Below are 23,603 nucleotides of genomic sequence, written 5' to 3' on the forward strand. Positions count from 1 at the left end.
TGCCTGTTGGCAAGCAAGGCATGCATCTGACAAAAGCCTCAAGACACAAGATGTTAACATCAATATTGATAAACATGCTCAAGTTTCCAATCAAGTTTAATGGATATCTTGCATATTATAGTTTGAGGTAAAAATATCAGTGTAAAACAATGAAGATACAAAAGCAATGTTTCTCCAACTGAGCTGCCATTACATACACTCAGTTGTAAGGTTTGAATTCCTCAGTTGATTATTACTGGTGTTTTTAAAGTCATTTCTACTGGTTGAACATTTAGTAATGCACTTTCATGTTCTCTCTGATGGGCTGCTCGCTGAGCTGCTGATAATAATGTCAGCTCTGTTTTATGGCTGGGGTTTCTTCAGTGTCATTTAAACCCACTTATTAAACCATCCAGGGAAAACACTGAATGAAGCAGATTCAACCTGCAAGTCTGGGTTTTACTAAATCACTTAGTCAGGTATCAGAGGCTGTGAGCTGAGCTGTTGCTGCCTGTAAGCTAACGTGTTTCCCTTCGAGTTGACCCAGCTTAAAGGGATACTTCACCCATTTACATGAAGCTGTGTATCATTAGAAACACAGCTTCATGTGTTTTTCTTTGCTTGAAAGTTTTCTTCATGTGATGCAAAAAGCGTCATATTGCATCACATGAAGAAAACTTCCAGGCAAAGAAAAACATATTTTTCTCGTCTCAGGGCAAAATGAGGGCTGGATTCACGACCATTCAACACTACTACCATGTTTCTAATGATACACAGCTTCATGTAAATGGGTGAAGTATCCCTTTAAAACCAACCAATAGTGTAACAAGGTGGGCAAAGCTTCAGCTCATGATGTTAACGTATGTTGGAGTAATTGCAGGGTAAGTCTGCCGAACGGCGTGTTCAAATCAAAAGGAATTATTTGTTGGAAATCTTTCATTGTAGATTTTCTTCAACGCCACATTAAAAATGTTCAAAGTTTATCGTCGTTGTTGACACGGACTTTGATCAAGAACAACATGTAAATGTAAAACAATGTGCATATTGTCTCCCTTAAAACGCCTTGTTGTGAATATAATTATGGGTGTGATTTCACGACAGCTTGAATGGATAAAAACCTTCCTTTCAAAGGAGTCTGTTGTCATCTCTCAAGTCGCTCCAGTTTCGGTCGCACTCCTCGGAGATCCCCGTGACAAGCCCGGGGTGTGTGTGTGACGTGTTTTGAATACTAAATGAAAACAAGTACACCCACTGGCACATAAATTCACGTCTGCATAGCATCTTTTTTATCTCTGAAATCTAATACTGACGTTAACCTGGTGATTGTTGGAGGATGAAATCTGTCCTCAGCAGCTTTTCCATCTGAATGAGTGTTAATAGAAATCTGTGAGGACGCCAGTGCTTGTCGTTTTCCAGGCAGTATACTGTACTGTTTATCTGGAAAGATGTGTTAAATTGCCGGGAGTTATGATCTGTTTAATGCCAGAGCCAAATGAGGCTTCATTGCTTTACTACTGTAGCACCTCTCCCTCTGAGTAAAGCTTCATATGAGGAAAACAGAATTTCAGGTTGTTTTTTTTTTTTTTTTCAAATTCTTGGTCTGTTCAGATTTTGTGAGTAAAGTATGTAGCGTTTTTGTCCACAAAACTTGACACGACAAATCACCACTTTGCTCCAAGCTTTCGTAAGAGAAAAGTATAGCTTTTTGGCAAGTTCTTGAACATCCCCTCTCCGTGGAGATGACGGGCCTCAGTGTCAAACATACATCTCAGCGGCTTTTCCATGAGACTTTGCGAATGAATGCCATGTGAAATTCACTTTCACACTATTTTTGGCAGCTTAAGAGCAGATGAACAGTAAATACAAACAGCCCCCTTTATTAGCCTGTTGTGACTGCACGTTTGATACCTGTCCCGATTAAAGCAGCAGCTGATTTGAATAAAGGCCCGGGTATATGTTGAAGTTTTACCGTACACAGCATTGTGCTGCAAACAATTTTATTAATATTATGCTTTTGTATTTTCCACACATTCAGCAGACATGAAAAACAACTTTTGCTTTTAGTTAGTCTGAAAACTTCTCTGGATTGGATTGTGTTGCTTCTCCATGTTGTATTTCTGTGTTTTTCTAGACTCTCAAAGACGTGTGAACAAGTGACTCCGCTAGATTTCAGGATCTTCTAGATATTTCCAGGAGTGCATTGTGAAAACAGCTGAACGATAAATACTTTACATGTAACTTTGATTTGGTACAAACTGTGTGAGTGATGGAATTTTCTGCATTTTAAAGATTTATTTTAGGCTTTTTTATCCTTTATTGGGGAGACAGAGAGAAAGTGGATCGTGTCAGAAATCGGGGAGAGAGAGGGGGGGATCGACATGCGGGAAACGGTCCACAGGCGGGAGGCGAACCCGGGTCGTCAGCATGAGGACTGAAACCTCAATGCATGGTGACGTGTGCTCTGTCACTGCACTACCGGCGCTTTGGTTCTGCTTTTTTAGATCTTGCATGTTGGATAAATTGTCATTTGCAGTGAGCAGATTAGAACACAGGTTTGACTCCATTGTTGCATCTTGAATACGGTATGCAGTACCAAATATGAAGTATAACTACACTCGGGATCCCTCGGTTTTGACACTCTGCACTAAAGGAGCTAAATATGTGTAACCTGATATGTGTAGTTTGTGATTTCTATATGTTTAAATATTTTCACCAGCATAACTTTTTGCCAGAATTTGTTCTTGTCGGATGAGTTGTAATGACTTGCGTAACCTCGTCACTTTACATAATGTGCCATCAACAGGCCAAAGCAATAACTAAAAACCTTTTGAACAAAATCTAAATATTAGTCTTGTTTGCACACATGAAAAACCTCCTCTGAGAGCCGTATATAAAACGAGCAGTTGGCCCTCTTATTGGCGCCTCGCCCGGGAAGCCCTTACATTTAATTGGCCTCCGGTTTGTTTTGAGCTGCACCCACCCATTACGATCCCTCATAAACGTGGTGGTATAAAAACCCTCCTGCACCTGGGCATCGAGAGAGAGAGAGAGAGAGAGAGAGAGAGAGGGACCAACCAAGTGAGAAGTGCTCTGCTGCTAATGTCATTAAACAGCTCCACATATTTCTCTTCACTATGGAAACCCTTATCTGTGAACACACACTTCAGCTCACCCGTAGCTGCTTTCAATTTGGCATTGTCATCAAATGCCCTCCATCATGGCCACTAAACCAGAAAGCCAACAGCAATAATGATGGAAAAGGTCACTTCTAGCAACATCCTGTTAATTGGATTTGGCTCCTTTCGCACCAATCAAACAGGGTCCATCAGGGATGTTGAGCGCTGGGATGTTGAGTCCTGGTAGCTTTGCTGTCAGGAGTTGAATATTTGAACAACCAGACATTTGTTTTTGCATTTTAGAGCCCATTGACTCAAACATGCATGCTGCCCTGCCATCCTTTTCCAAAGCGCACCCATGGTAAATGGTAATGGTTAATATCTGCTATAAATACTGCCTTTTTTTTGCATGTGATGCCTTTGCATGTGACTTCAGATGTTTCTGAGCCAGCTGAAAGCAGACACTCAGAATTGCAGGATGTTGTACTACTTCATTGGCTTCATTTTTCAAGATCAGAGTTTGCCACTTAGTATTAACTAATCCCATCAATACAAATTCATACACAACCGACCAAGCAGCGGGAGCGTACCCTGCTGCTTACTGTGGTTAAGTCTTACTCAAGGAAACATCAGACATGTAGCTGCGGGAGCTGTAGATCGACGAACTCCACCACTGAGCCACAGCTGGCCCAATCACTTTAAACACGTTGCTTACCTTCTTAAAAAGCTCATTGTTTCAGTATGAGTGACGTATTATTCATGAGGGAGGTAAGGTTGAGTTTACTGTTTGTGTTGTGGCTGGTAGCTTTTTTCGAATGCATGAACTTCCTGTGTTGCATGATGATTTTCACACACTTAACTGCCTCTTTACTCAGTGACAACTAACTCATAAATTCCTGAGCAGATCATCCGCCAAGGAGGGTTTTACCTTTTTGTTTGTAACCTGAATGTGCTGCGTCTTTTTCTCCCGACTGCCTTCGACTTTTAAAGGCAGTTTTTTTTTTCCGTTTCCCATCCCAGGAGGAACACGAGTGCTCACATGTCAGACAGTGCATCATGAATGTTCCCATTCCACCACTGCTTAACTTACCTACAACACTTAATGTCTCCTGTTGTTTTTGTAATACTGAGCTGTCTAGTATTGTCTGGAGATGGTCTACTTTATCTTTTGTTTTACAGTAAATCTTTGCAGGAAACTCCTCCAGTGCGGCGCCTTTCGTCTCCAGACAGCTTTAACCTTGTTAGTTGTTGTTTTTGTATCCCAGGAAGGAGGAAACTTGTATGTCGCACATCAGGACTGTTCCCATCAACCCCCTGCTTGGCTCTTAAGTGTCTTTCAAGCTTTTTCCCCTCCATGGTATTCCTCTCATTATTGACAGACCTCAAACAGCCTCCTTATAAAGACTCCACTGACTTGTTTTCTCCTGGATTTTCAAGTGTTGTGTTGTTGCAGAAGACAACTCTAAAGTGTCTCTTCGTGTCTGGGAGACCAAGAGGCTCATTTTGAACAGTTTGTCTCCTTGACTCTGTGTGTAAACTTAACCTTGGACTCATGGGAATTCAATAAAATTGGCCCTAGAAGCAGTGATTTAAATTATGATTCTACCTGTTTTTCCACAGCTGTTTTGGTGGGATAAAGGTGTACAGTCCTCATGGGGAATTGATTTTTATTTTTTTTTTCCGGGAATGCTGCACCTTGCTGGGGAATATGAGCGATGACAACAATTTCCACAGCCGAAAGAGGGTTGAATCAGAGTTTATTGAGTTTTTTAATAGATCAGGGAAACTTTGCAGAGAGCTGGTTTTCCGTGTTTAAAGTTTCTTTCATGGCCTGCTGAATCGGGTAAACTTTTGGTCACACAGTGTTACAATGCCGGTGGGATTATTTTAGGGACCGCTGTGAGCTGCAGGAGGCATAAAAGTGGACAGAAGTAGCTGAACAAATCTCTTGGAGGATCTGCCGTGTGAAGAAAACTTAAGCTGTCGAAGTATGGAGAATTTAAACCACTGTCCCCTCGCAGACACCCTGTTTTTAAAATCACTTCTCTCTAGATTCAGATACTTAAACGTTGCAAAACTAACGTGATTATCCATTTTTAAAAAAAAAGCTTTTACCCAGCTTAGATTTTAACAAATCCCTTTTTGTCTCCCGTCTTCAGATCTTTTTAGCTTCCCAGCTGCCTGCTGCGATGAATACTGACGTGTGGTCAGTGGAGGAAGAGTGAAGGAGCCAGAGGAATCACTGTTTGATGTAAGTTCATCAACCTTCAGCCCATTAATCGTCCTCTCGTGCGTGACTCTTCATCCTGTTATATGTCCAAGGTTCTTGGACACAGCGTTGTTGCTCGAGAGATCGGATATAAGATGTGACCTTGCGCTGCTTCTGAAATCAGAATGTTCAGATCATTCAGGCGTCGGATGAAGAACATTGTGTTCCCATATTTAACTGGATTGACTGGTGTGATATTGAATCTGAAGTTTAACAAAATACACAATTGGTTACTGACACTAATAGTTAATATTGCATTGCTTGAAGTTGGTGGTGTCTAAGTGGTAAAATGTTTTTGCTTCCACCATTCTTTCTTTATATTGTTGTTTCTAATAAGAAAATATTCTGCTCTGGTCTCATTTATGAAAACAGTGCGTAGAATCCTGAAAATATATGTACGTCAAAAAACAATAAATGGCGTACGGAGAAAAAAAACACATTAATGAAACCAAGTACAGCCCTTCAAATGCCCATAGTCAACCAAAAAGGTTGATGCACAGCAGCTCATGAATGAAAATACATACACATGAGCCATCATTAAAAGGTTTCCAGCAGTGACTCATGCAACAGAAGGAAGATCAAAAACAACAACAAAAAAAATCATAGTGTAACAACACGATGCTGCTGCATTCATGCATTTCTCTTCAAGAACCAGAACATGCAGCCTTCGTCATTACAGACGTCACTGCTGTGTTTAAATGTTTTCAAGCGTACGATGGCCAACTGTTTTTTTGTGTGCGCAAATTTCTATACATTTGACCCTTTCTTCTCCCTGTTTTATATAATTGTCACAGATTTTCTCTTACTGGACATTCTCCACTCGAATTGGTGCCATTTTCTTAAAAAAAAAAAAAAAAAAAAAAAAAAGACGATTTGTATTTGATAGTAAAATGTTGACGTGAAGAGTTGGAAACAGTTTTATAGCAGAGCACAGATACAGTACATTTACAGATCAGTATGTGGAACCATCACTCAAAAGGGTTCCTTTAAATAAGGTGGCTTAATGAACTGTTTGCTTTATGGTGGCCCATTTAGAAAGAAGTTGGCAACAATTCAATTTGGCACTCCTATTATGTTGGCTTTATTTCATTCGGCAGCAACTTAAAATGCAATAAAAGTAGTGAAAAGTGTAATTAGCAGTGATTGACAATTCACTTCAATTGCTTTCACATATTTATTAACCCAGACTCCACTCCACTGCCGTAGACCGACGCTTCTTTGAAGACAGGAGTGTGTATTCTGCCACACTTCAATCCACTCCTCCCATCATGGTGTTCCTACTGGTGCCTCCACATGTGCCTCAGCGCTCTTTGTTCCACTTCATTGGGGAGTGTGCTCATGTGCACGCTGCTGTCTGTGTGTCTGTTTGTGAGTTGAGTGTGTGGATGCTTGTGTGCACCAAGAGAGCATTTTAAGTACGGGTTGGATCTCTGCTTGCTCCCCCTTCCCATCTTCACTGTTTGACGAAAGTGTGTGTGTGTGTGTGTGTGTGTGTGTGTGTGTGTGTGTGTGTGTGTGTGTGTGTGTGTGTGTGTGTGTGTGTGTGTGTGTGTGTGTGTGTGTGTGTGTGTGTGTGTGTGTGTGTGTGTGTGTGTGTGTGTGTGTAGCAATGTTTGATGTTGAGTGTAAGCCTGCCTGGCATGTGTATGTCTGCGTGTGTGTGTCTGTATGTGGTGTGCAGATGAAGAAAAAGACGGAGTGCGTGAGTGGATCTGTGCAGAATGGCAGTGTGTGTGTGTGTGTGTGTGTGTGTGTGTGTGTGTGTGGGAGGATGCTCTGTTGAATGTGTGTAAAAGAGAGAAAGACACAATTGGAGGCAGTGTATGCACATACATGTGCATGTTTGCTGCATGCCTCTATAGGTGTGTGCAGTGTAGAACCCCACCTCTGCACACACACACACACACACACACACACACACACACACACACACACACACACACACACACACACACACACACACACACACACACACAACTCCAGGGACGAGCATGTTCATTATTCTTCCTAAAAGAACCATTAAAATTTCATCAGTGCAATGCAATCTGTAGCAGGGCGGGGGGTAGGAGTGTGTGCGTGTGTGTGTGTGTGTGTGTGTGTGTGTGTGTTTGTGTGTGTGGAGGAGAGAGAGAGAGAGAGAGAGACTCAGCAGAGTGAGGGGTGGGAGCTTGCATCCTCCCCTCATTCACCACTGCCTGCCTTCATGCCTCTCTCTCCTCCTCCTCCTTTCCTTCTTCTTTCTCATCTTCTTCTCTGGTGGCTCGATTCCCTCGCTGAGAGCTTCGCCGATGCGCAGATTACGACTTCTCTCATGATGTGAGCCACCAGAAGCCCCCTCCTCTCCCCTCCCACTTCCTCCATCTATCCCACCTCTTTCTACTACGGCTGCGACTACTACTACTACTACTGTTGCTGCACCCTCTCTCTCTCTCTCTCTCTCTTATACACAGACACTGGAGGAGGCTTTCCTCAGGCAAGGTGCTGTTGGATTCTCTCTTCGGGATTTTCTTTTCTTCCGGCTAGAAGCTTGTTTGGATGTGAGATGTAGGAGCGCCGGATGAGTCAAATTCACGACGTTTTAAAAGCTGGACCCAGAATTGGAATATGTATTTGAGTAGGATCCTTCTTTAAACTTGCAGGACATTTTAGGTGAGCCCTGCTTGTGTTTCTCATGCTGTTGCTGCTAACTTGTTGATATGCATGTCTGTAAAAGGAGGTGCTTGATGTGCTTCGTTTGTACTTCACTTTTCAGACTCGTCTGTTTTGGACCCTTTAATTAAACTGATCCTGGATGTTCTGCTGTGTTTCTGTCAGAATGGTGGGGAAATTGGCGGACGCAGAAATGAACGGGCGGTGGTCATGTCCCACATTCCCCCACATGTCTTGTCCTGTATGTCGCTTTGTTTTGGCAGCACCAGCACGTGGCTCCGTCTCTCAGGTAGATCTGACTTCGCTCAGTGTTTGAAGGGCGGCGTGTTCACCAGTCTGGGGTGGAAATGTGTCTGAGTTAAACTGTGTGAGTGAGATAGCCCAAAGCCTGTGTGTGTGTGTGTGTGTGTTTGCAGTGAGAGTGAGTGTGGTGTGTGTTTTTTGAAGGCCCATCTGTGGAGGTCCTATGTGATGGATGGTGACTGACGGAGGGTGTGAGCTGTGTGAAAAAGGAGGAGGCTGAAGAGGCAGTGGGATGGGGGAGGGTGTTTGGAGGAGACCAGGAAACTGCTTCCCCATCTGTGTGTGTGTGTGTGTGTGTGTGTGTGTGTGTGTGTGTGTGTGTGTGTGTGTGTGTGTGTGTGTGTGTGTGTGTGTGTGTGTGTGTGTGTGTGTGTGTGTGTGTGTGTGTGTGTGTGTGTGTGTGTGTGTGTGAGAGAGAGAGAGAGTGTGAAAGAGCCTGAACGTGGTAGAGCAGTACATCACAGACCAGATAATGGAAAACTGGAGACTTGAAGGGTCTTCTCCTGCATCTCCTTCCATCACCACGCCTCACCCCTCCCTCCAAACGTGATTGTGCACAGTGGGGGACGAACAGGACCGGATCCTGGACTTCCTGTTGGAGTCTAGATTATACACGTGCACAGACAGGCTAGGAACTGGACTGAATGAGACTTAAAGTTTGAATTGCTGTGGGGCTGAACAAAAACAACAAAGTTAACTGTACATGGAGGTTTCTGTCCTTTCAGTTAACTGTATCATTTAAACACCTCAGGTCCAACCGTGTGATACACCTGCTGAGCTGGTAACAATTACTCTTTTGCTTTACAGGCGTATTTAGCCTCTTTACACAGCTGGTTAGAGACCGCTATTCCTTGAAATCTGTTGAAAAGGAACAAGTGTAAATACAGTACACTTTGAGATTTGGCACATCCACAGCTGCTTCATCAACAGGTGAAGCTCTTCTTGGTCTCGTCTCGTTTTCAGGAGTCGACTGACCCACTGCTGTCTTTTTCTGAAGCAACCTTGAAATCATTTTCCCTGTTTGATGAGCACGGCACATTTTGCCTCTTACTACAAATGTTGTGCCGTATTGTGTAAATAACTTCCGTTAGCTGCCATTTTCAGCTTGCTGTGAGAATCTTCAAACTCCTGCATGAGAGTCCTCTCAGCACAACGAGCGGCTGTCAGTGATTTCATGTTGTAATATTTATGGAGAGAAGTTTTCACAGCTCTGTATTCTTCTTGGACTCTTGGTCTAAAGTTTGTAATCTTTCCTCCATCTTTAAGAGTTTCACTGAGCTCTTCGACATGCTGTTGTAAATCAAGGTTGTGTTGGCTTTGGTCTCTGTTGTCAAACTGCATTGTTCAAAAAAAATAAAAAATTCTGGGCAATATCGATTTCAGAGTTCCTTAGTCTTCTTCACAAGTGTAGCACTTCACTGGCTGGAGGTTTAGTTTCCCTTGGCTTTCTTTCTCGCTGCAGGCTGTTACAGCCTTGACTTGAAGTCGTCTTCACCTGATTTTCCACCGACGTGAAGGAATCAAGAGCGGCTTTTCTTTCCGCTTTAAGCGCTCGATATTGACATCAGCGCTTCACATTGAGCTCAGATGTTTGTGAAGTCTTGATGCCCGTCTGTTGTTTGAAGACTTGTTTCCTCCTTCACTGCACAAGAACATAGAACATAGAACCAGTACAACCAGTTACCCCAGTATCCCTCACTTTAGGACGACTGATTTGGAGCCAAAACGCCATTGACGAAGAAGAACGAAGAGAAGGCAACAAATACATGAGAAATAAACAGATGGAAACATTCAAACTGAATTGATGTTGTTTAGTGTATCAATAGGACTATACATCATAACAATACATTTGCCAATGGAATCAAATTTTGGGAACCAAACTGGAGCATCCTGGAGTAAAGTAATCTGTGAGGGGATCAGGGGAAAGTCGGGGCTGAAGGGGAGATCTTAAAGTCTCATGAAATCGACTTCTGTCCTGCAGTCTTTTGACTCAGGACAGCCGGTGGATGAATTCCTGGTCTCTACATGATGTGCTTTGGATCTGACCGACACACCTTCATAATCCTTGAGCTCTTCATGCAGCTCCTGTATTTAGTTGCAGAGCACAGAATTCTCTCTCACAGAAACTTTGTCTTTAAACTCTCTTGTGATGCATTGGCACGCCCTCCCCACTGCCTCCGAGAAGTGTGTTTCTGTCCCTGTTATACAAAAAATCTTCATACCGTCAGGGTTGAGCAGAAGGTACCAACCATCCTTTGCATTTTTTTTAAAGGCCTTCATTTTCTGTTCTGCGGCTTTAAGCAACACACCCAGGTCTCACTAGCACAGGTGGACATGTTTCAGCGCTCCGTCCTTCATGTGCCTCATGCTCACTGATATCTGCAGAGTCAGTGGGTTAAATCAAACACTAAACAGTCAAACAGTGAAGTTATCAGTCACCGTAAAGGTTGAGTGCTTTCGTCCCAGGTGTGTGCAGTGGCACTCTCCAAGGTGCTGATCGTGCCTTTGTCTGTTCTGGAGCTTCTGCACTTATTTTCATATATACTTTCTCAGGTTTGACACGCCCATATATGGTCTTGTTGTTTTTGTTGTTTTCAATTCAAGCTGCATTGTGCTGACAACCTGTCGTTCAGTCATTTGCATGTGTGTGTTTCTGTCACACAGATGGAAATGTATCGGCATGGCATGACTCATGAAAAACATCAAATTCTTCATGTTGATAAGCCGGGTACAAGCGTAACGTTTCTTCAGTTACTTTCTCTAAAATTCGGACAAAGCCCCCAAATGGTGAATGAAAGATAAATGTGATATAATATTAATAATGATAACAACAATAATAATAACTTTATTTATATAGCACCCTAAAAAACATTTACAACATTCTTTGACAGATAAATCCAGACACAAAACAATAAACACAAAACCCAGTGTTGTTAGTGGATGGTAAATACATCCTGACATTTCCCATTCATAATGTGTGTTAATGTTTGTGTACAGCCCACAGGTTGTGATGAACATCCACTCCGGGCTGTTAACCAGAAGCGACTGTCTGCTTTCTGTCTGAGTCTATTATTAGCTCCCTGCTGGGGCTTCTCCACGTCTTCAGAGCATGTGACGGATTTACCGACAGGAACAATCCTTGTTTCCTCCTGGTTGCTGAATTTTTCGGGGCGTTGGTTCATCTGAATGAACAGAGCGTGTGCCAGAGAGGTGAAGTCCTCTTCCCTACAATCATATTTGTGTTTCTTTGATTTATTCATATCCATCTCTCCATTTTTCCGACTCGTCTGTGAAAACTCTGGTGATGTTTGTGGATTTTGTTTGCCATACGAGAACCAAATTCCCCAACCTGAATCACAAACAAACCCCAACCCTCCTTCTCCAGTCCCTGTTGAAGTCTCTCCCCCCCTCCCCCCCCCCCCCTGCTGTGAGTGTTAAAAGATGATGCATTCGTGAATCGATGGTTGTAACGCTGCTGTGCTGTTATCCCTCATTTCTGCTGGGGGGCCTCAGTGTGATTTAGTGAGGCTCCTGAGGCTCGATATCCCAGCACGGTGCACCGCTGGGGGAGGGGGGGGGGGGAAGGGTGTGTGCATTCTTTTGTGCATGCATTTCAATGTGTTTGTTTAGGAGCTTTCCAATGGGAAGCACGTCATGTGTCTGCACTTTGTGAGCATAGCAGCCCCTCAGTCATATAAAACATCCACCCCTCTGGGAGTTGGATCGCATGTGTCGAAATGTGATTTTGGCGCTCGTTGTTTCGCCTGACAGTCTGTTTTATTTAACAAGGAGGGGCACCTCCCCCCCCACCCCACTTTGGTGTGGCAGCTTTTTAAACTGAGCAAAATTGAGCCGCTCGTGGTACTCGCTGTATATCACTTAGGCAATTACAACCTTCACAGATCTATTGGTAATAAAAGAGAGGTTTATGAAGCGCGAGCATGCCGGGCTGTGGGGAGTGGGTGGTGGGGGGGGGAGGTGGATCCAGCAGAGGGAAAAACAAGGCGAGGCCATAGAACTGAAGGTGAAGGGTTTTTTATTTTTTTTATTTCGCTTTTTGATTTAAGTCGTATTTCTTTGCTCAGTGCTGCAACACATCTCATTTTGCCCCTTTAACTCCTGTTTGGCGCCTCGTGGTCGTCCGTGACCTCGCCTTTGCGTGTGCACATGGGCGTGTTCAACAAGCCCACATGGCAAATTAGCCAAGAGAGTCTTGTGTGTGATGAATCAACCTCCCAAATGCCAACATGTGTAATTGAGACTTCACAGCCCTGATCTCACCCCTCTCTTCAATCTTCCTCTTTATCTCGCCTCAAACCTAAGTAAGTAGCGCTGAAACCCCCCCCCCCCTCTATTGTATCAACCTTCCCGCCACCATCCTTCCCTCCCCCGTGATTTTGCACAGCCATAATGAGATTTGATGTTAATCCCAACACAATATCACAAGATTACGCGCCTCCATAATGCTCCACACAGGCACTGCCGGCAGTTTGAGGAAGGCTTTGGCGCATGCAGTGGAGGCTTGGCTGGCTGAAAGCACATTACTGTAATCTAAGTGTAATTGGGTGGTAATGCAGTTTGTATGTAGATGAATGGCGGAGCGGGACTTTTTTTTTTTTCCTCCCCGTTTTCTCCTGCCTGTCAGAGGAGCGCGGGGAGGGAGGGAGGGTGGGGACATCGTAAAGCTAACAGAGAGCGAGCGAGAGAGAGAGAGAGAGAGAGAGAGACTGGAGGTACCTCAGAGAGACAGAGGAAGACGCTGACAGAGTGAGGGCGACAGATTGCCTGTGGAGGGCAATAAGAGGGAGGGAGAGGGATTATTTATCTCCAAACTGATGTCAAATTCTTGAGGCTGGAGTGGATTGGTGAGAGCAGGTGATTAATGAGAGCAGAGAGGAAGTAGAGGGGAGTGGGCTAAAGACACAGGGGAGACAGCACAGGTTCAGCAGATTACATTTGTTCCTTCACAGAAATCCAACAGAGCAAGGTGCTAAGGCTAACGTAGATTGAGCAGCGGTATTAGCCAAGAGTTTTCGTCCAAGAGTGCTGTCTTATTATTTTAATGTTGTCAGATGACACTAAAGCGAGCTGTCATCCTCAAGGACTCCTTCCTAATAAAGTAGTTGACTCGGACCGGGCATCTGATCAGGATGCCTCCCAGTTCTCTTCCTCCTTCTAAGAATGAGACAAGTTCTTATGTTTTATTTCGCACACCTTCAGGAGATTCTTTTCAGTTACACTTGTCCATCATGAACTCCTAACACGCCATCTCACCAAACAACTAAGAACGACACATTTTAAACAAAGAGGGAAAATTCGGTTTCTGTTTTGGCTCTTTTGCTCACCAGCTGTAGGCACTGCTTGCTCTTCTGTAATCATGTGGTGATTTGCAGAATCCCTACAGCTGCAGAAGTCCTGATAAATGTTCCTTCCATGGTCACATTGTTTGAAACTCTTTAATATTTTCTTTTTGGTTTGATTGAGGAATCTCGCTGCCAAAAAGAGATTTGCCTTTCAAGCAGGCTGGGTTACTGGGCAGGTGGTGTTTAAGCTGCGAGGGCTCTGATATCCTTCCTGAATTCACTCTGCCGTCGCCCAGCAAACACCGCCTCGTCTCCGGAAACAATAAACAGCGAGGTGCCAGCGAAACGTCAGGCGTGGGAGCCCGCGTGGAACGAAACAAACAGCCTTAAAATTGACACGGCGACATGCGTTCCTGTTGATAATGAGCTGATGCAGCGCGTGTCAGTCTTCACCTTCACTGTTGTGATTACCTCCGTTAAAGAGAGTCTGGATACCTGCTGCAGACACACAAACACACACTGCCACCTTCACTGTGCAGTTACCGTGACAACGGAAACAGCCAGGGTCGCGCCTGATGCAGATTGTTGTTTCATCGGCACTCAAACATACTGCTACCTGCAGCTTAACACTAATCACAGATTTATGTTGAAGATATTATATTCTGTTGTTTATGTGTTTAAACCATATCAGCCAATCATAAGGCCTTTCCTCTTCTGATGCTTTTGTCCCTCGCCTGCTGTCGCCTCTCTTTTTTACACTCCCCAGGCTTTCACTGTTTTTTTTCCTCGTCTGTGTTACTCCCTACATCTCCAGCTCTTTTTGTTTTTTTCCTCTCTTGTAACTCTGCCTTCATGGTTTCAATTCCCATCTGCAAGTCTCGCCATGAACACTGATTTGAGGCCGTTGAGGGATCAAAGGTGTTGCTTATGTTCAGCGCGCGCGCGCGCGTGTGTGTGTGTGTGTGTGTGTGTGTGTGTGTGTACCCTTACCCGTCCTTATGCTTTGTAGCTGCAGGGTCTTCAGCAGTTTATTGTTTGCTGAAGTTGTTCTGCATGTAGCGGTGCTCCTTAACACTCGAACAGATGCATCATTACACCCGAAAGAACCTCGAACAACACCTGTGGTAGATTTGCACTGAGCTTTTGTGTCTGAAATCAAAATCAACATCAAGAACAGATTCTGAAATGATGAGTCCCGTGGGGCCTTCTCACTCATTTGTGTAGTCTCGCACTTTAAATAACTTTACTTTTTCCATTTGGAGCTTCAGCTGTGTAAAAAAGCATCAAGTGCAGCTCAGCACAAGAAACCAAAACACACATCAACAGCCGAAGTGCCATAAAAGGACAGTCAGTGAGTCAGTCAAGATTGGTAATTGGAAACCAGATTAGCAATAAATCCTGCAAAAAAAGTCTAATGAGGGTTAAAAAAGAACACAATTGAAGTTGTTTGTGAAACGTAATAAACGCAGGATAAATAGGTACTATCATTACCGTTTGAACACAATAAACGATCGATCATAAAAAGGGTCGGCAGGGAATTATAGATTTTTTGTGATGCATGATAATTACGTCACGCGTCGTTGCAGAGAACTGTTGCACACTCGACTGTGCACCGTGTTGTAGGCCGAGAACACTTGGCCACCTCAGCAGAAATGTTTTGTTTTCGGATGTGAGACGAGATGGAACTCACGCGTCAGTCAACAGGCAGACATTCAACATCCATGATCAGCTCCCACGCCGTGCGTCGTGGTCCGTCAAAATGCAGCAGGAAAGAGGGGAGATGTGTGCGCTGCAGGCAGGCAGCAATACGAGGGACTCTGTGTGTGTGTGTGTTTGTGTGTGTGTGTGTGTGTGTGTGTGTGTGCGTGCGTTTGTGTTTCTTAGTGTTTATGTGTGTGTCAGCAATTTAAGAGCAAAAACCAGATGACAAACTGACACGATGACAAACCTTAACAAGCTAAAGATCGCCTGGACAAGCATTAAAGGACACAGACCTCCTGGATTGGCGGTGAGGTGGGATACTGTGTGTTTTGAGCAGCTCATCAGAAGTGTGTTTGTTTAGCGCTCCCGGTTGTGACAGAAATGACAAGTAACGCTAACATATCAGTTGTGGAGAGAGCTGTCGCCGCCCCTTTGTGGACACAATGCAAATCAGCTCTCATCCTGGCTCGCCTTCCTCACAGGTCACTTCCACTCTTGGAGCTGTTGTTCAACGTAACGGCGGCTTGTGCTCCCATTCGACAAACGCCATCAGCTGACACAACCTTCAGCCACCAGGGTTGTTATCATCAGGATGAAAAAAAGCCCTGATCTGGAGCTCGTAGGAGAGAAGAACTCTGGAGCTTAATTATGTATTACTGCATGTTGTGGTAAATACCTACCAGCCTATTTATGCTGTTGCATCTGGATTATTTGTAATCCCATATGGCCGTAATTTAAATACGTGTTAGAGATGATAAATGAAAACTTTGCAGTTATTGGACCGTGCATTAAATGTGAGTGTACTTCCTGTGTTCTTGGCTTCTAAGTGCTTCACTGCACTACCATTTAAACTGATCTAACATGCTTTGCCCATGTTTCATTATTCTAATAAATGTAACAGATTTGGAGGACGTTACCACGTGAATAAATGAGCCTGTAGGAGAGTAAAACCCTGGCGTCCATTTTTTTGTAATTTATGAAAGTGTGTCTCAGAGCGTGCTGAGGTTTTTACACCGTAACTGCCAAGAGGCCAGTCCCTCTCAATGCTATTATGTGTAACGAGGGATCCCTGTTGGACTTATTACATGTATCAGTATTATTAATGGCCCATTGGGGTGCCAAGTGAAGTATGGCCAGGTTATTACAAATGTCCTAATTGCCTAGAATATTCTCATTTGTCTATTTCCCTCCTGTCGTCGCTGCACAGTGAACAGCGGCTCAGTGTCACGTCCACAAAACAGAAACAGCTGCTTTGATATTTTCTGTTTTTGATTTGAAGGGATGAAGCGTCTGTTTACCTCTGTGTGTGCTTAAATGTAAAGAGGAATAAAACGAGTTGTGATATATTTTGTGGCGATAGTCTCTGAAGATGTGAATCATTAACAGTGAAAATAAAAGGTGTGCTTTGATTGGCTGTGATTTTACCGCAGGTTTATGTTGACTCAATGCCATTAGGACATTATTGTATTTTAATGGGATGGCGGGCCGTTCTTTATGTTTCACCTTTGACCTCTGGAGGAGATAATTTACGACACATGCTAGCCCAACCCTCCTCCTCTCTCCCGGAGGAAATCAGGCTGGATCTATGGCCATCATTTACATCTCCTCGAATTAAAGCAGCACTGTGTAGTTATGGCCCCATGGCTCGTGAATCAAACTTTATTGACCACTTGGAGAGTTACAGACACCCGTTGAATACCAAGTGCCGGGGAAAGGCCACAGGGCGGAGGGGAATGTCGAACAGCTGTACAGATTGAAGGTGGGATCACCGGCGTTACACACCCGGCTGTGATGAATCTGCCGGCTGCTGCTGCTCATAAATATGGAGATTTGGCTTCCAATATTTTTTTTACAACTGAGGGGGATTAAAGCACTCATTAATATTCTGTAAAACTATAAATACAAGAACATGTTTGCCAAATATGCTGAAAGCAACTGGTCTTATTCTGTTTATGATCGTCTCAGGAGGTTGACATAGACCTCTTTTTTTTATCCGACTGAATAAATGCCATAAGGAAAAAAGCTGCCGCTGTGTTTCCCCTTATAGCTCGTCATATAATTATCACACAGTCAAACTATAATCATGAAGCCATTTGTTTTATAAACTGTATGTTAATCCCTATTAGCCACAGCTAATTAGGGCTCAAAGATGATTTGCCATCTTAAATCAAAGTAAACCAAGCCGCAACATCTTTTAACTCGCATGTAAAAAAAAAAAACATTTTAGGAGTCATTTGTAGGTTTTTAATGTGATCGTAAGTCTTTGTATTTGTCCTTTAATACATTTTTAATGCCAGCTGTAAAGATTGAGAGAAGGAAGACGCTAAACTCTGCGTTGATGTGTGAAAGACGAACGGGCGTACGGACCTGAGAACAAAAGAGAATATTTACCGACGATCCTTTCAGATGTAATTCTTGCTTCATGTCGTCACAGTCTTTGACGTAACGTCTGCTGTTGACACGGCAACGAGAAACAGTCTGTCTGTCATGGCGGCTGCCCCGTCAAGACACGTCCTGTGTAAACTTGAAAATGATGCTTTTCTCTGGCTTTGAAAAATGCTGTCAATATTTTAGGTAATGTAAGAACTTCAGTTTATTTGTGTAAACATCACATTCTATTAATGCTAACTTTAACTGTAACTGGCTGAACTGAGAAAACACATGAAGTAGTTTTTTACATGTACATGTTTTCATAGTTTGAAATCTGCTGGACATTTACCTGGTTAATGTGTTTCAAGCTGCTAACTCGTTAAGGACTGACTCAGCTGCAGCCACTTGATGTTGATGATAAGTCAAACTCTCAGCTGTTGAGTTCCTAACGAGCTGGTTTCTGCTCCCACTCTTTAACATCTTCGCGAGAGCTGGCTGTGTTGTTGTCTCAAAAGAGAAGACCGGTGAGTTCTCTTCATAAAAACTTTGGTTAATGCTTAATTTTTTATTGTAAGACATTTTTCAGTTCAGGTAATATTACATTTGTTTTAAGTAGGTCTCAGTCTCACAATGTCAGCTTCAAAAACATCTGCAGAGGAGAAAAACAGGGTTTTTTTTTGCATAGTTTGTCGAAGATTTTTTTTGACATTTAGGAAAATGGCTAATCACCATTTTGTTCTCATATTTCTTTTTTACTTTCATTTAATCAATAGTTTCACAACATGATGTGCAAAGTACTTTTTACTTATTTGGTTTCTTTGAGATTCAGTCCGGTGTCTTTTCTCCAAGCAGACAAGTTTCAGTGCAGCGACTCCTCGACCTTTCTGGACGGTCTGTCCTTGTTTCTTCTTCTTCTAAAAAAAGGAAAAGAAAAGGTCCTCGCACCTTCTGTTGCTTGTCATAGAAAGCAGGCAGAAGACGACCTTTGACTGCGGCGGCCTACATTGGAGGCCATCATTTCGCTACCTGACAGCTAGCACCAGCTGCGATAACCTCCTCCGTGCAGCAAACAGAAAGTGTGCCATGTTATTCCCCGAGAGGTCCCACTGTTTCTTTTGTAATATTCAAGAAGAAATTAGCACTCATGTAGTATTCATGAGTTAAAAAAGCCCTTGTTTAATTCCGCTGCTGAGGGAAAAGGGGAAACCTGGGAGCGACACAGCTGTGCTTTTAGCAAGTTTAGCATTTCTGGCAAGTTGTGTTATTGCCTAGACTGTGTTTTTTTCTGGTCTTTGGAGAGCTCTGGTGTAATTTTCTTCATCACACATTGCTGCAAATATTCCCTGTGCATTGCTTGCTGTTTGAGGCTCCTATATATTGTAATGGAAAGCTTCCACTGGGTACTTTCAAAGGAGGGCTTTTCACACAGCTTATAGCTAGCAGCTAGCGCTCAATGGTTCTGTGGAGAATCTCCTCGGGCTCCAGTGCTCGATTCATCATGTCCCCAAAGAATCATTTCTATATGTTGGAAGCACTTGACATGATTGGCCTTAAGTAACTGACATGTGTGCAGTGTTACTGGGTAAATGTTCAGTGGCAAAGACCTGACAGGTGCTAAGAAAGAACTACACATGGGAGGGTTTTCCGGCTGTTTCCCTCTGACGACTTCTCCCACAGTGCATTACCTTGAGGGATCATCGGAGGGTGTGATCAGCCAACGTCTGTGGATGGAAAGTGGCTGAATTGCAGTGCAGAGAGTATTGATTTTGGCGACAGTCCAATCTTGTTTCATTGTGTGTTGAGAAACTATACATGGGACTGTATTTGTCCTGGTGTTGGGTGATTGTTATGTCTTTGTGTTTTGGCCTCAGAGAAAAATACAGATTAAATCGATTCTTCATGTTGCAGATTTACTGTGAGACATTTAATGCCATCGTTAAAAAAAAAAAAATCATTTTGAATGATTTCTTTTGTACTTGCAACTGAACAATCTCTTATTTTATATCTGTTGATTTAACGCTTAGTGGCCCTGGTTCAATCAATCAATCACTCTTTATTTGCATAGCACCGATTCACAATTGTTGTCTCAAGACACCTTATAAAAAGCAGGTAAAGGACCTTCCTGTTCAAAGGTCAAATGTGGCAGCTAGGCCTGGGCGATAAAATGACAGCGACAGTCCTCTCAATATAACTTCTCTGAGAGTTTTCCAGCACAGCGCTTGTGATCGTGAAATGTTCCTCTGTTCAAGTTTTAGTTCTCACCTCTGACAACAAAGAATAATACAATCACAAATCAGAGCCGTAAGTCTGGAAGAAATAATGATTTGACTGTAAGGTGATAATAATCGACATCGTCCGATATGAACATTTTTGTCATTATAACATTTTTAGTCAGACCGCCCGGGCCGAGCGTCAGGTGCAGCTTCTAAACAGGGTCAGACCCGGGTCTCCCCTGCTTCCAGTTAGTTTGCTCCTAAACTGCACCGAGGCTTTTAGTCCTTGAAGGATCAAAATACTGTATAACTTTGATTCAGTACGAATAATGATGCAAATATCGAATTCTTTGAAACTTAACAAACACGAGCCTTCAACATTTTAGAGCGCATTCACTCTTGTCTCTCATCACAGGGGCTGTTAGGTGTCTTTTTGCTGTGTTTATAATATCTGCTTTTATTTAGAGAAAATTAAATCGGGAGAACAATCTTATTTTGCATTTGCAGCAGCTGTAATCGCTGGAGTTATATCATCGGACAGATGAGTTTTTTTCTGTCATCGTCGTTGACAGTGCAGGGACCTGAAGTCTCGTCCCTCTGTGAGGAAGACGAGACATTGACGAGCACGGCGGTGTGTGTCCAAAAGTTAAACCATTTGATCAGAGAGCGCTGACAGTGGTGACGCTCGGTGCTGAAAACACTTCACTCTAATGGGTTCTTTCTTTTGTTTCATGGTTCGCAGCTACCCTGGAGGGTTGGTGGTTTCATTCACAAGTTGTGCTGTAAATGTTTAGCCTCACCCGTTTTGAAAGGCAGATGTTGTGCCAGGCAGAATTTGAGTAAACCAAAAAAGACAAGTTGAACCCGAGTTAAGTCCACAGCAGGGCCAGCCGCCACTCGTGTGGTTATCTTTCCATGCCTGGACTCTTCCCAGGGTGCGAGTTTACCCGACCTCAGCGTGACTCAATCCTTCCCTTCGGCAAAACGGAGACAACAATCAGAAACAATCACAGTAGTTCAGAACGAACTGCGTGTAGTTGTAGGTTCTTCTTCTCTCCCTCTCTGAGCACCATGGCAACCTTCACTTTGATATGCAGATACCCCCGACATATGTACAGTGCAGCACCAAGGGGAATATTGACTTTTTCAAGAGGCAGAGAGCTTCTGCATTAATTGTGCTTCTCCTCTTCTTTTTTTTTTTTTTTTTTTGGCTTTTTGCGCCGTTGATTCATAGCATGTCTTATCTTCTTTTCCCAGATGCTGAAGGAAGACTACTTGCTGGAGCCAGGGCTTGCACTCTGAGGAAGCAGCTAGCATAACCATTATCTTGATGTAGAACTACACAACCTGCAAGTACTCGTCAGTGTTCTCGTTGGTCCCGTCTTCAAGATGACACTCTCTGGGTAGCCTTTTTCTGTCCAGTAGATCCAAAACTTTGCAGCAAAGTGAACACTGAAGGACAGTCCTTTAAATCAGACGTGCAGATTGGATATCATGGATCACCTGTGTCCGGGTGAAGGCGTGAGCCGGACACAGGCCCTGGACGGCAAACTGTAGCCTGGATCTGGATTCTCTTCAACTCCTTTCCCCGTGATTTTAATTTTTTTACTGTGGAGTAATTTTTGATTTGGACCAGGGATGGATTTACCGGAGGCCAGCAAGCATGGCAAGAAGTCGACGAGTCAAAAGCTCGAGGATCAAAAAAAGGTACGAAAAGGTTTAATTTTGTTGCTTTTCTTTGTGCTGCGTTCACAAAAACAATCAGGCTTCTTTTTTTTTTTTTCTGCTCTCAAGCTGTATGTACTGAACGTGGAAGCCCAGGGATGAAAGTTTGTTTATCGCCTGGTTTGTTGTTCTCTTTACAAAAAGGAGAACATGTCGGTCCAATTGCTGCTGTTGTCTGAATTCCCAGTTGCTCCTGTGCTCCATATCTCTTAATAGCTATTTCTAAAGACGAGGAGAGGAGGGGGGAAAGGTGGGGTGTCTGCACCCCCTCAGCGTCTCCAGCCTTTCATCTCGGCGCGTGTGGTGTGGCGGTGGGCATGTGTCCCTCCCCCCCCTCCAAACCCCTCAGGAATACATATTTACTCCCCGTTTGAGATGCTTTTTATTTGAAGCACTCTGGGAATAGGAGGAGAATAAGACCTGTGAAATGAGACAAAGAGTTTATCTGTAAAGCACTAAGTCTACAGCTCGCTAAGTTAGGAGAGGAAATGGCAGGATAGCAGCTGAATGTGAGACTTCAGGCGTCAGGTGGAGTTCATCTGTCCGCATGACCTCAGATTTAAAGGGCAGGGAAGGTCATTCCCTCCAGATCCACTTTTTTCAGATTTTGGTTGAAATTGTCTTTAGGTCCTGACAGACATTAATAACTCATCCGCTCTGAAAAAGAAACGAAAAATGTGTCGTCTGTAGCAGTTTGTAAACTTTGACCGATGTGGGAGGAGTCAAAGAGGGGAGGGGCTGAGTGAATTCAGAGAATGGAGAGGATGCTACTTTGAACATAATGCCAGTGTTTGAGAATTACCCACCTTGCCTTTAAGGACAGCAGAACTAACTAACTGAAAGTCAGAGACACAGAAACTGAACAATGTCTACACTACACAAACACACGTGTTCATGCAATGTACACACAGGCAGCTCCTTTGTCTATGTGAGAGATGTAAATGCAACTTGTGCATCTTTATGAGACACAGAAATGTCTGGAATATTTGCAGACCCGTGAATTTAAATCTGCTCACAATCTCTTCAGCTCAAGGCAGCTTTCATGGGGACTGAAGATCAGTTAGCATAAAGCATAAAGCAACACTGCATCTAGTGAAATATGACTTGTGGATGCACATCATTTGTTCTCAGAACAACAAGACACCCCCCCCCACACACACACACACACACACACACACACAGACAGAGGGACTATTTCTGTTCCTGTATGGCCACCTGCACAGCCTGAGACATACACAGCCATTATAATGCAAACACAGACTGAGACACAGATGCAACCAAACACACTCTCTCTCTCTCTCTCTCTCTCTCTCTCTCTCTGTGCGTCTGACCTGATTCCTCTAATGAAGTGCTGTTGATAAGCGTAATGATTGTCCAGGCGAAGCGCGGGGAACATCTGAGTGCAGCGAGCGCCCGGTAATGCATCAGGGCTGACATTTGTAGCACTATTAAGATCTCATAAAAAAAGATGATTGCGCTTTATTATTTTTTTCTCCTTTTGGACCCGAGCGCCGTCTGGGAGTGCTCCTACTTTCCTCTTAAATCCACACGGAGACGTGTCGCTGCTTGTGCTGCCAGGCAACAACATTTTGTACCCTTTCAGAAAAGGCACAGGAAGGAAGGGAAGAATATTCTCCAATATGACCACTCTAAAGACAAGAGGGCAGTTCATAACAACAGGATGTCAGACTTTGATAAGAGTTTGGTAATAATCGAGCGATCTCAAAATACCACAGTGACAGAGCTGAAGTCCTTCAGGCAGCCAGTGTGAGGTTATATCTTGTTTCTGATTTTAAAAGCAGGGGAACTCCTTCACACTTTCTAAATGACACAAATACATCGACCACATTTCACAACCAAAATATTTCCTGTGTATTTGTTTGTAGTTTGGACAGTTTCTGTGTGTGCCCCACGTGTGGAGGCTGTGGTCATCCATGCGGCCCCAGGTTCAAATCCGACCCGTGGCTTCTTTCCT

General features: G+C 43.6%; 1 protein-coding gene across 1 annotated transcript in view; it reads left to right on the forward strand.

Annotated features, from left to right (window-relative positions):
- Window positions 1-23,603, forward strand: part of nav3 (neuron navigator 3) — a 391,548-nt gene that overhangs the window by 78,029 nt on the left and 289,916 nt on the right. Inside the window, exon 2 of the mRNA XM_079334642.1 lies at window positions 21,161-21,610. Coding sequence (XP_079190768.1) covers window positions 21,542-21,610 — 69 coding nt within the window. The 5' untranslated portion in view covers window positions 21,161-21,541. The remainder of the gene's footprint in view (window positions 1-21,160; window positions 21,611-23,603) is intronic.

The sequence above is a fragment of the Symphodus melops genome, assembly GCF_947650265.1.
Source record: "Symphodus melops genome assembly, chromosome: 22".
Classification (NCBI taxonomy): domain Eukaryota; kingdom Metazoa; phylum Chordata; class Actinopteri; order Labriformes; family Labridae; genus Symphodus; species Symphodus melops.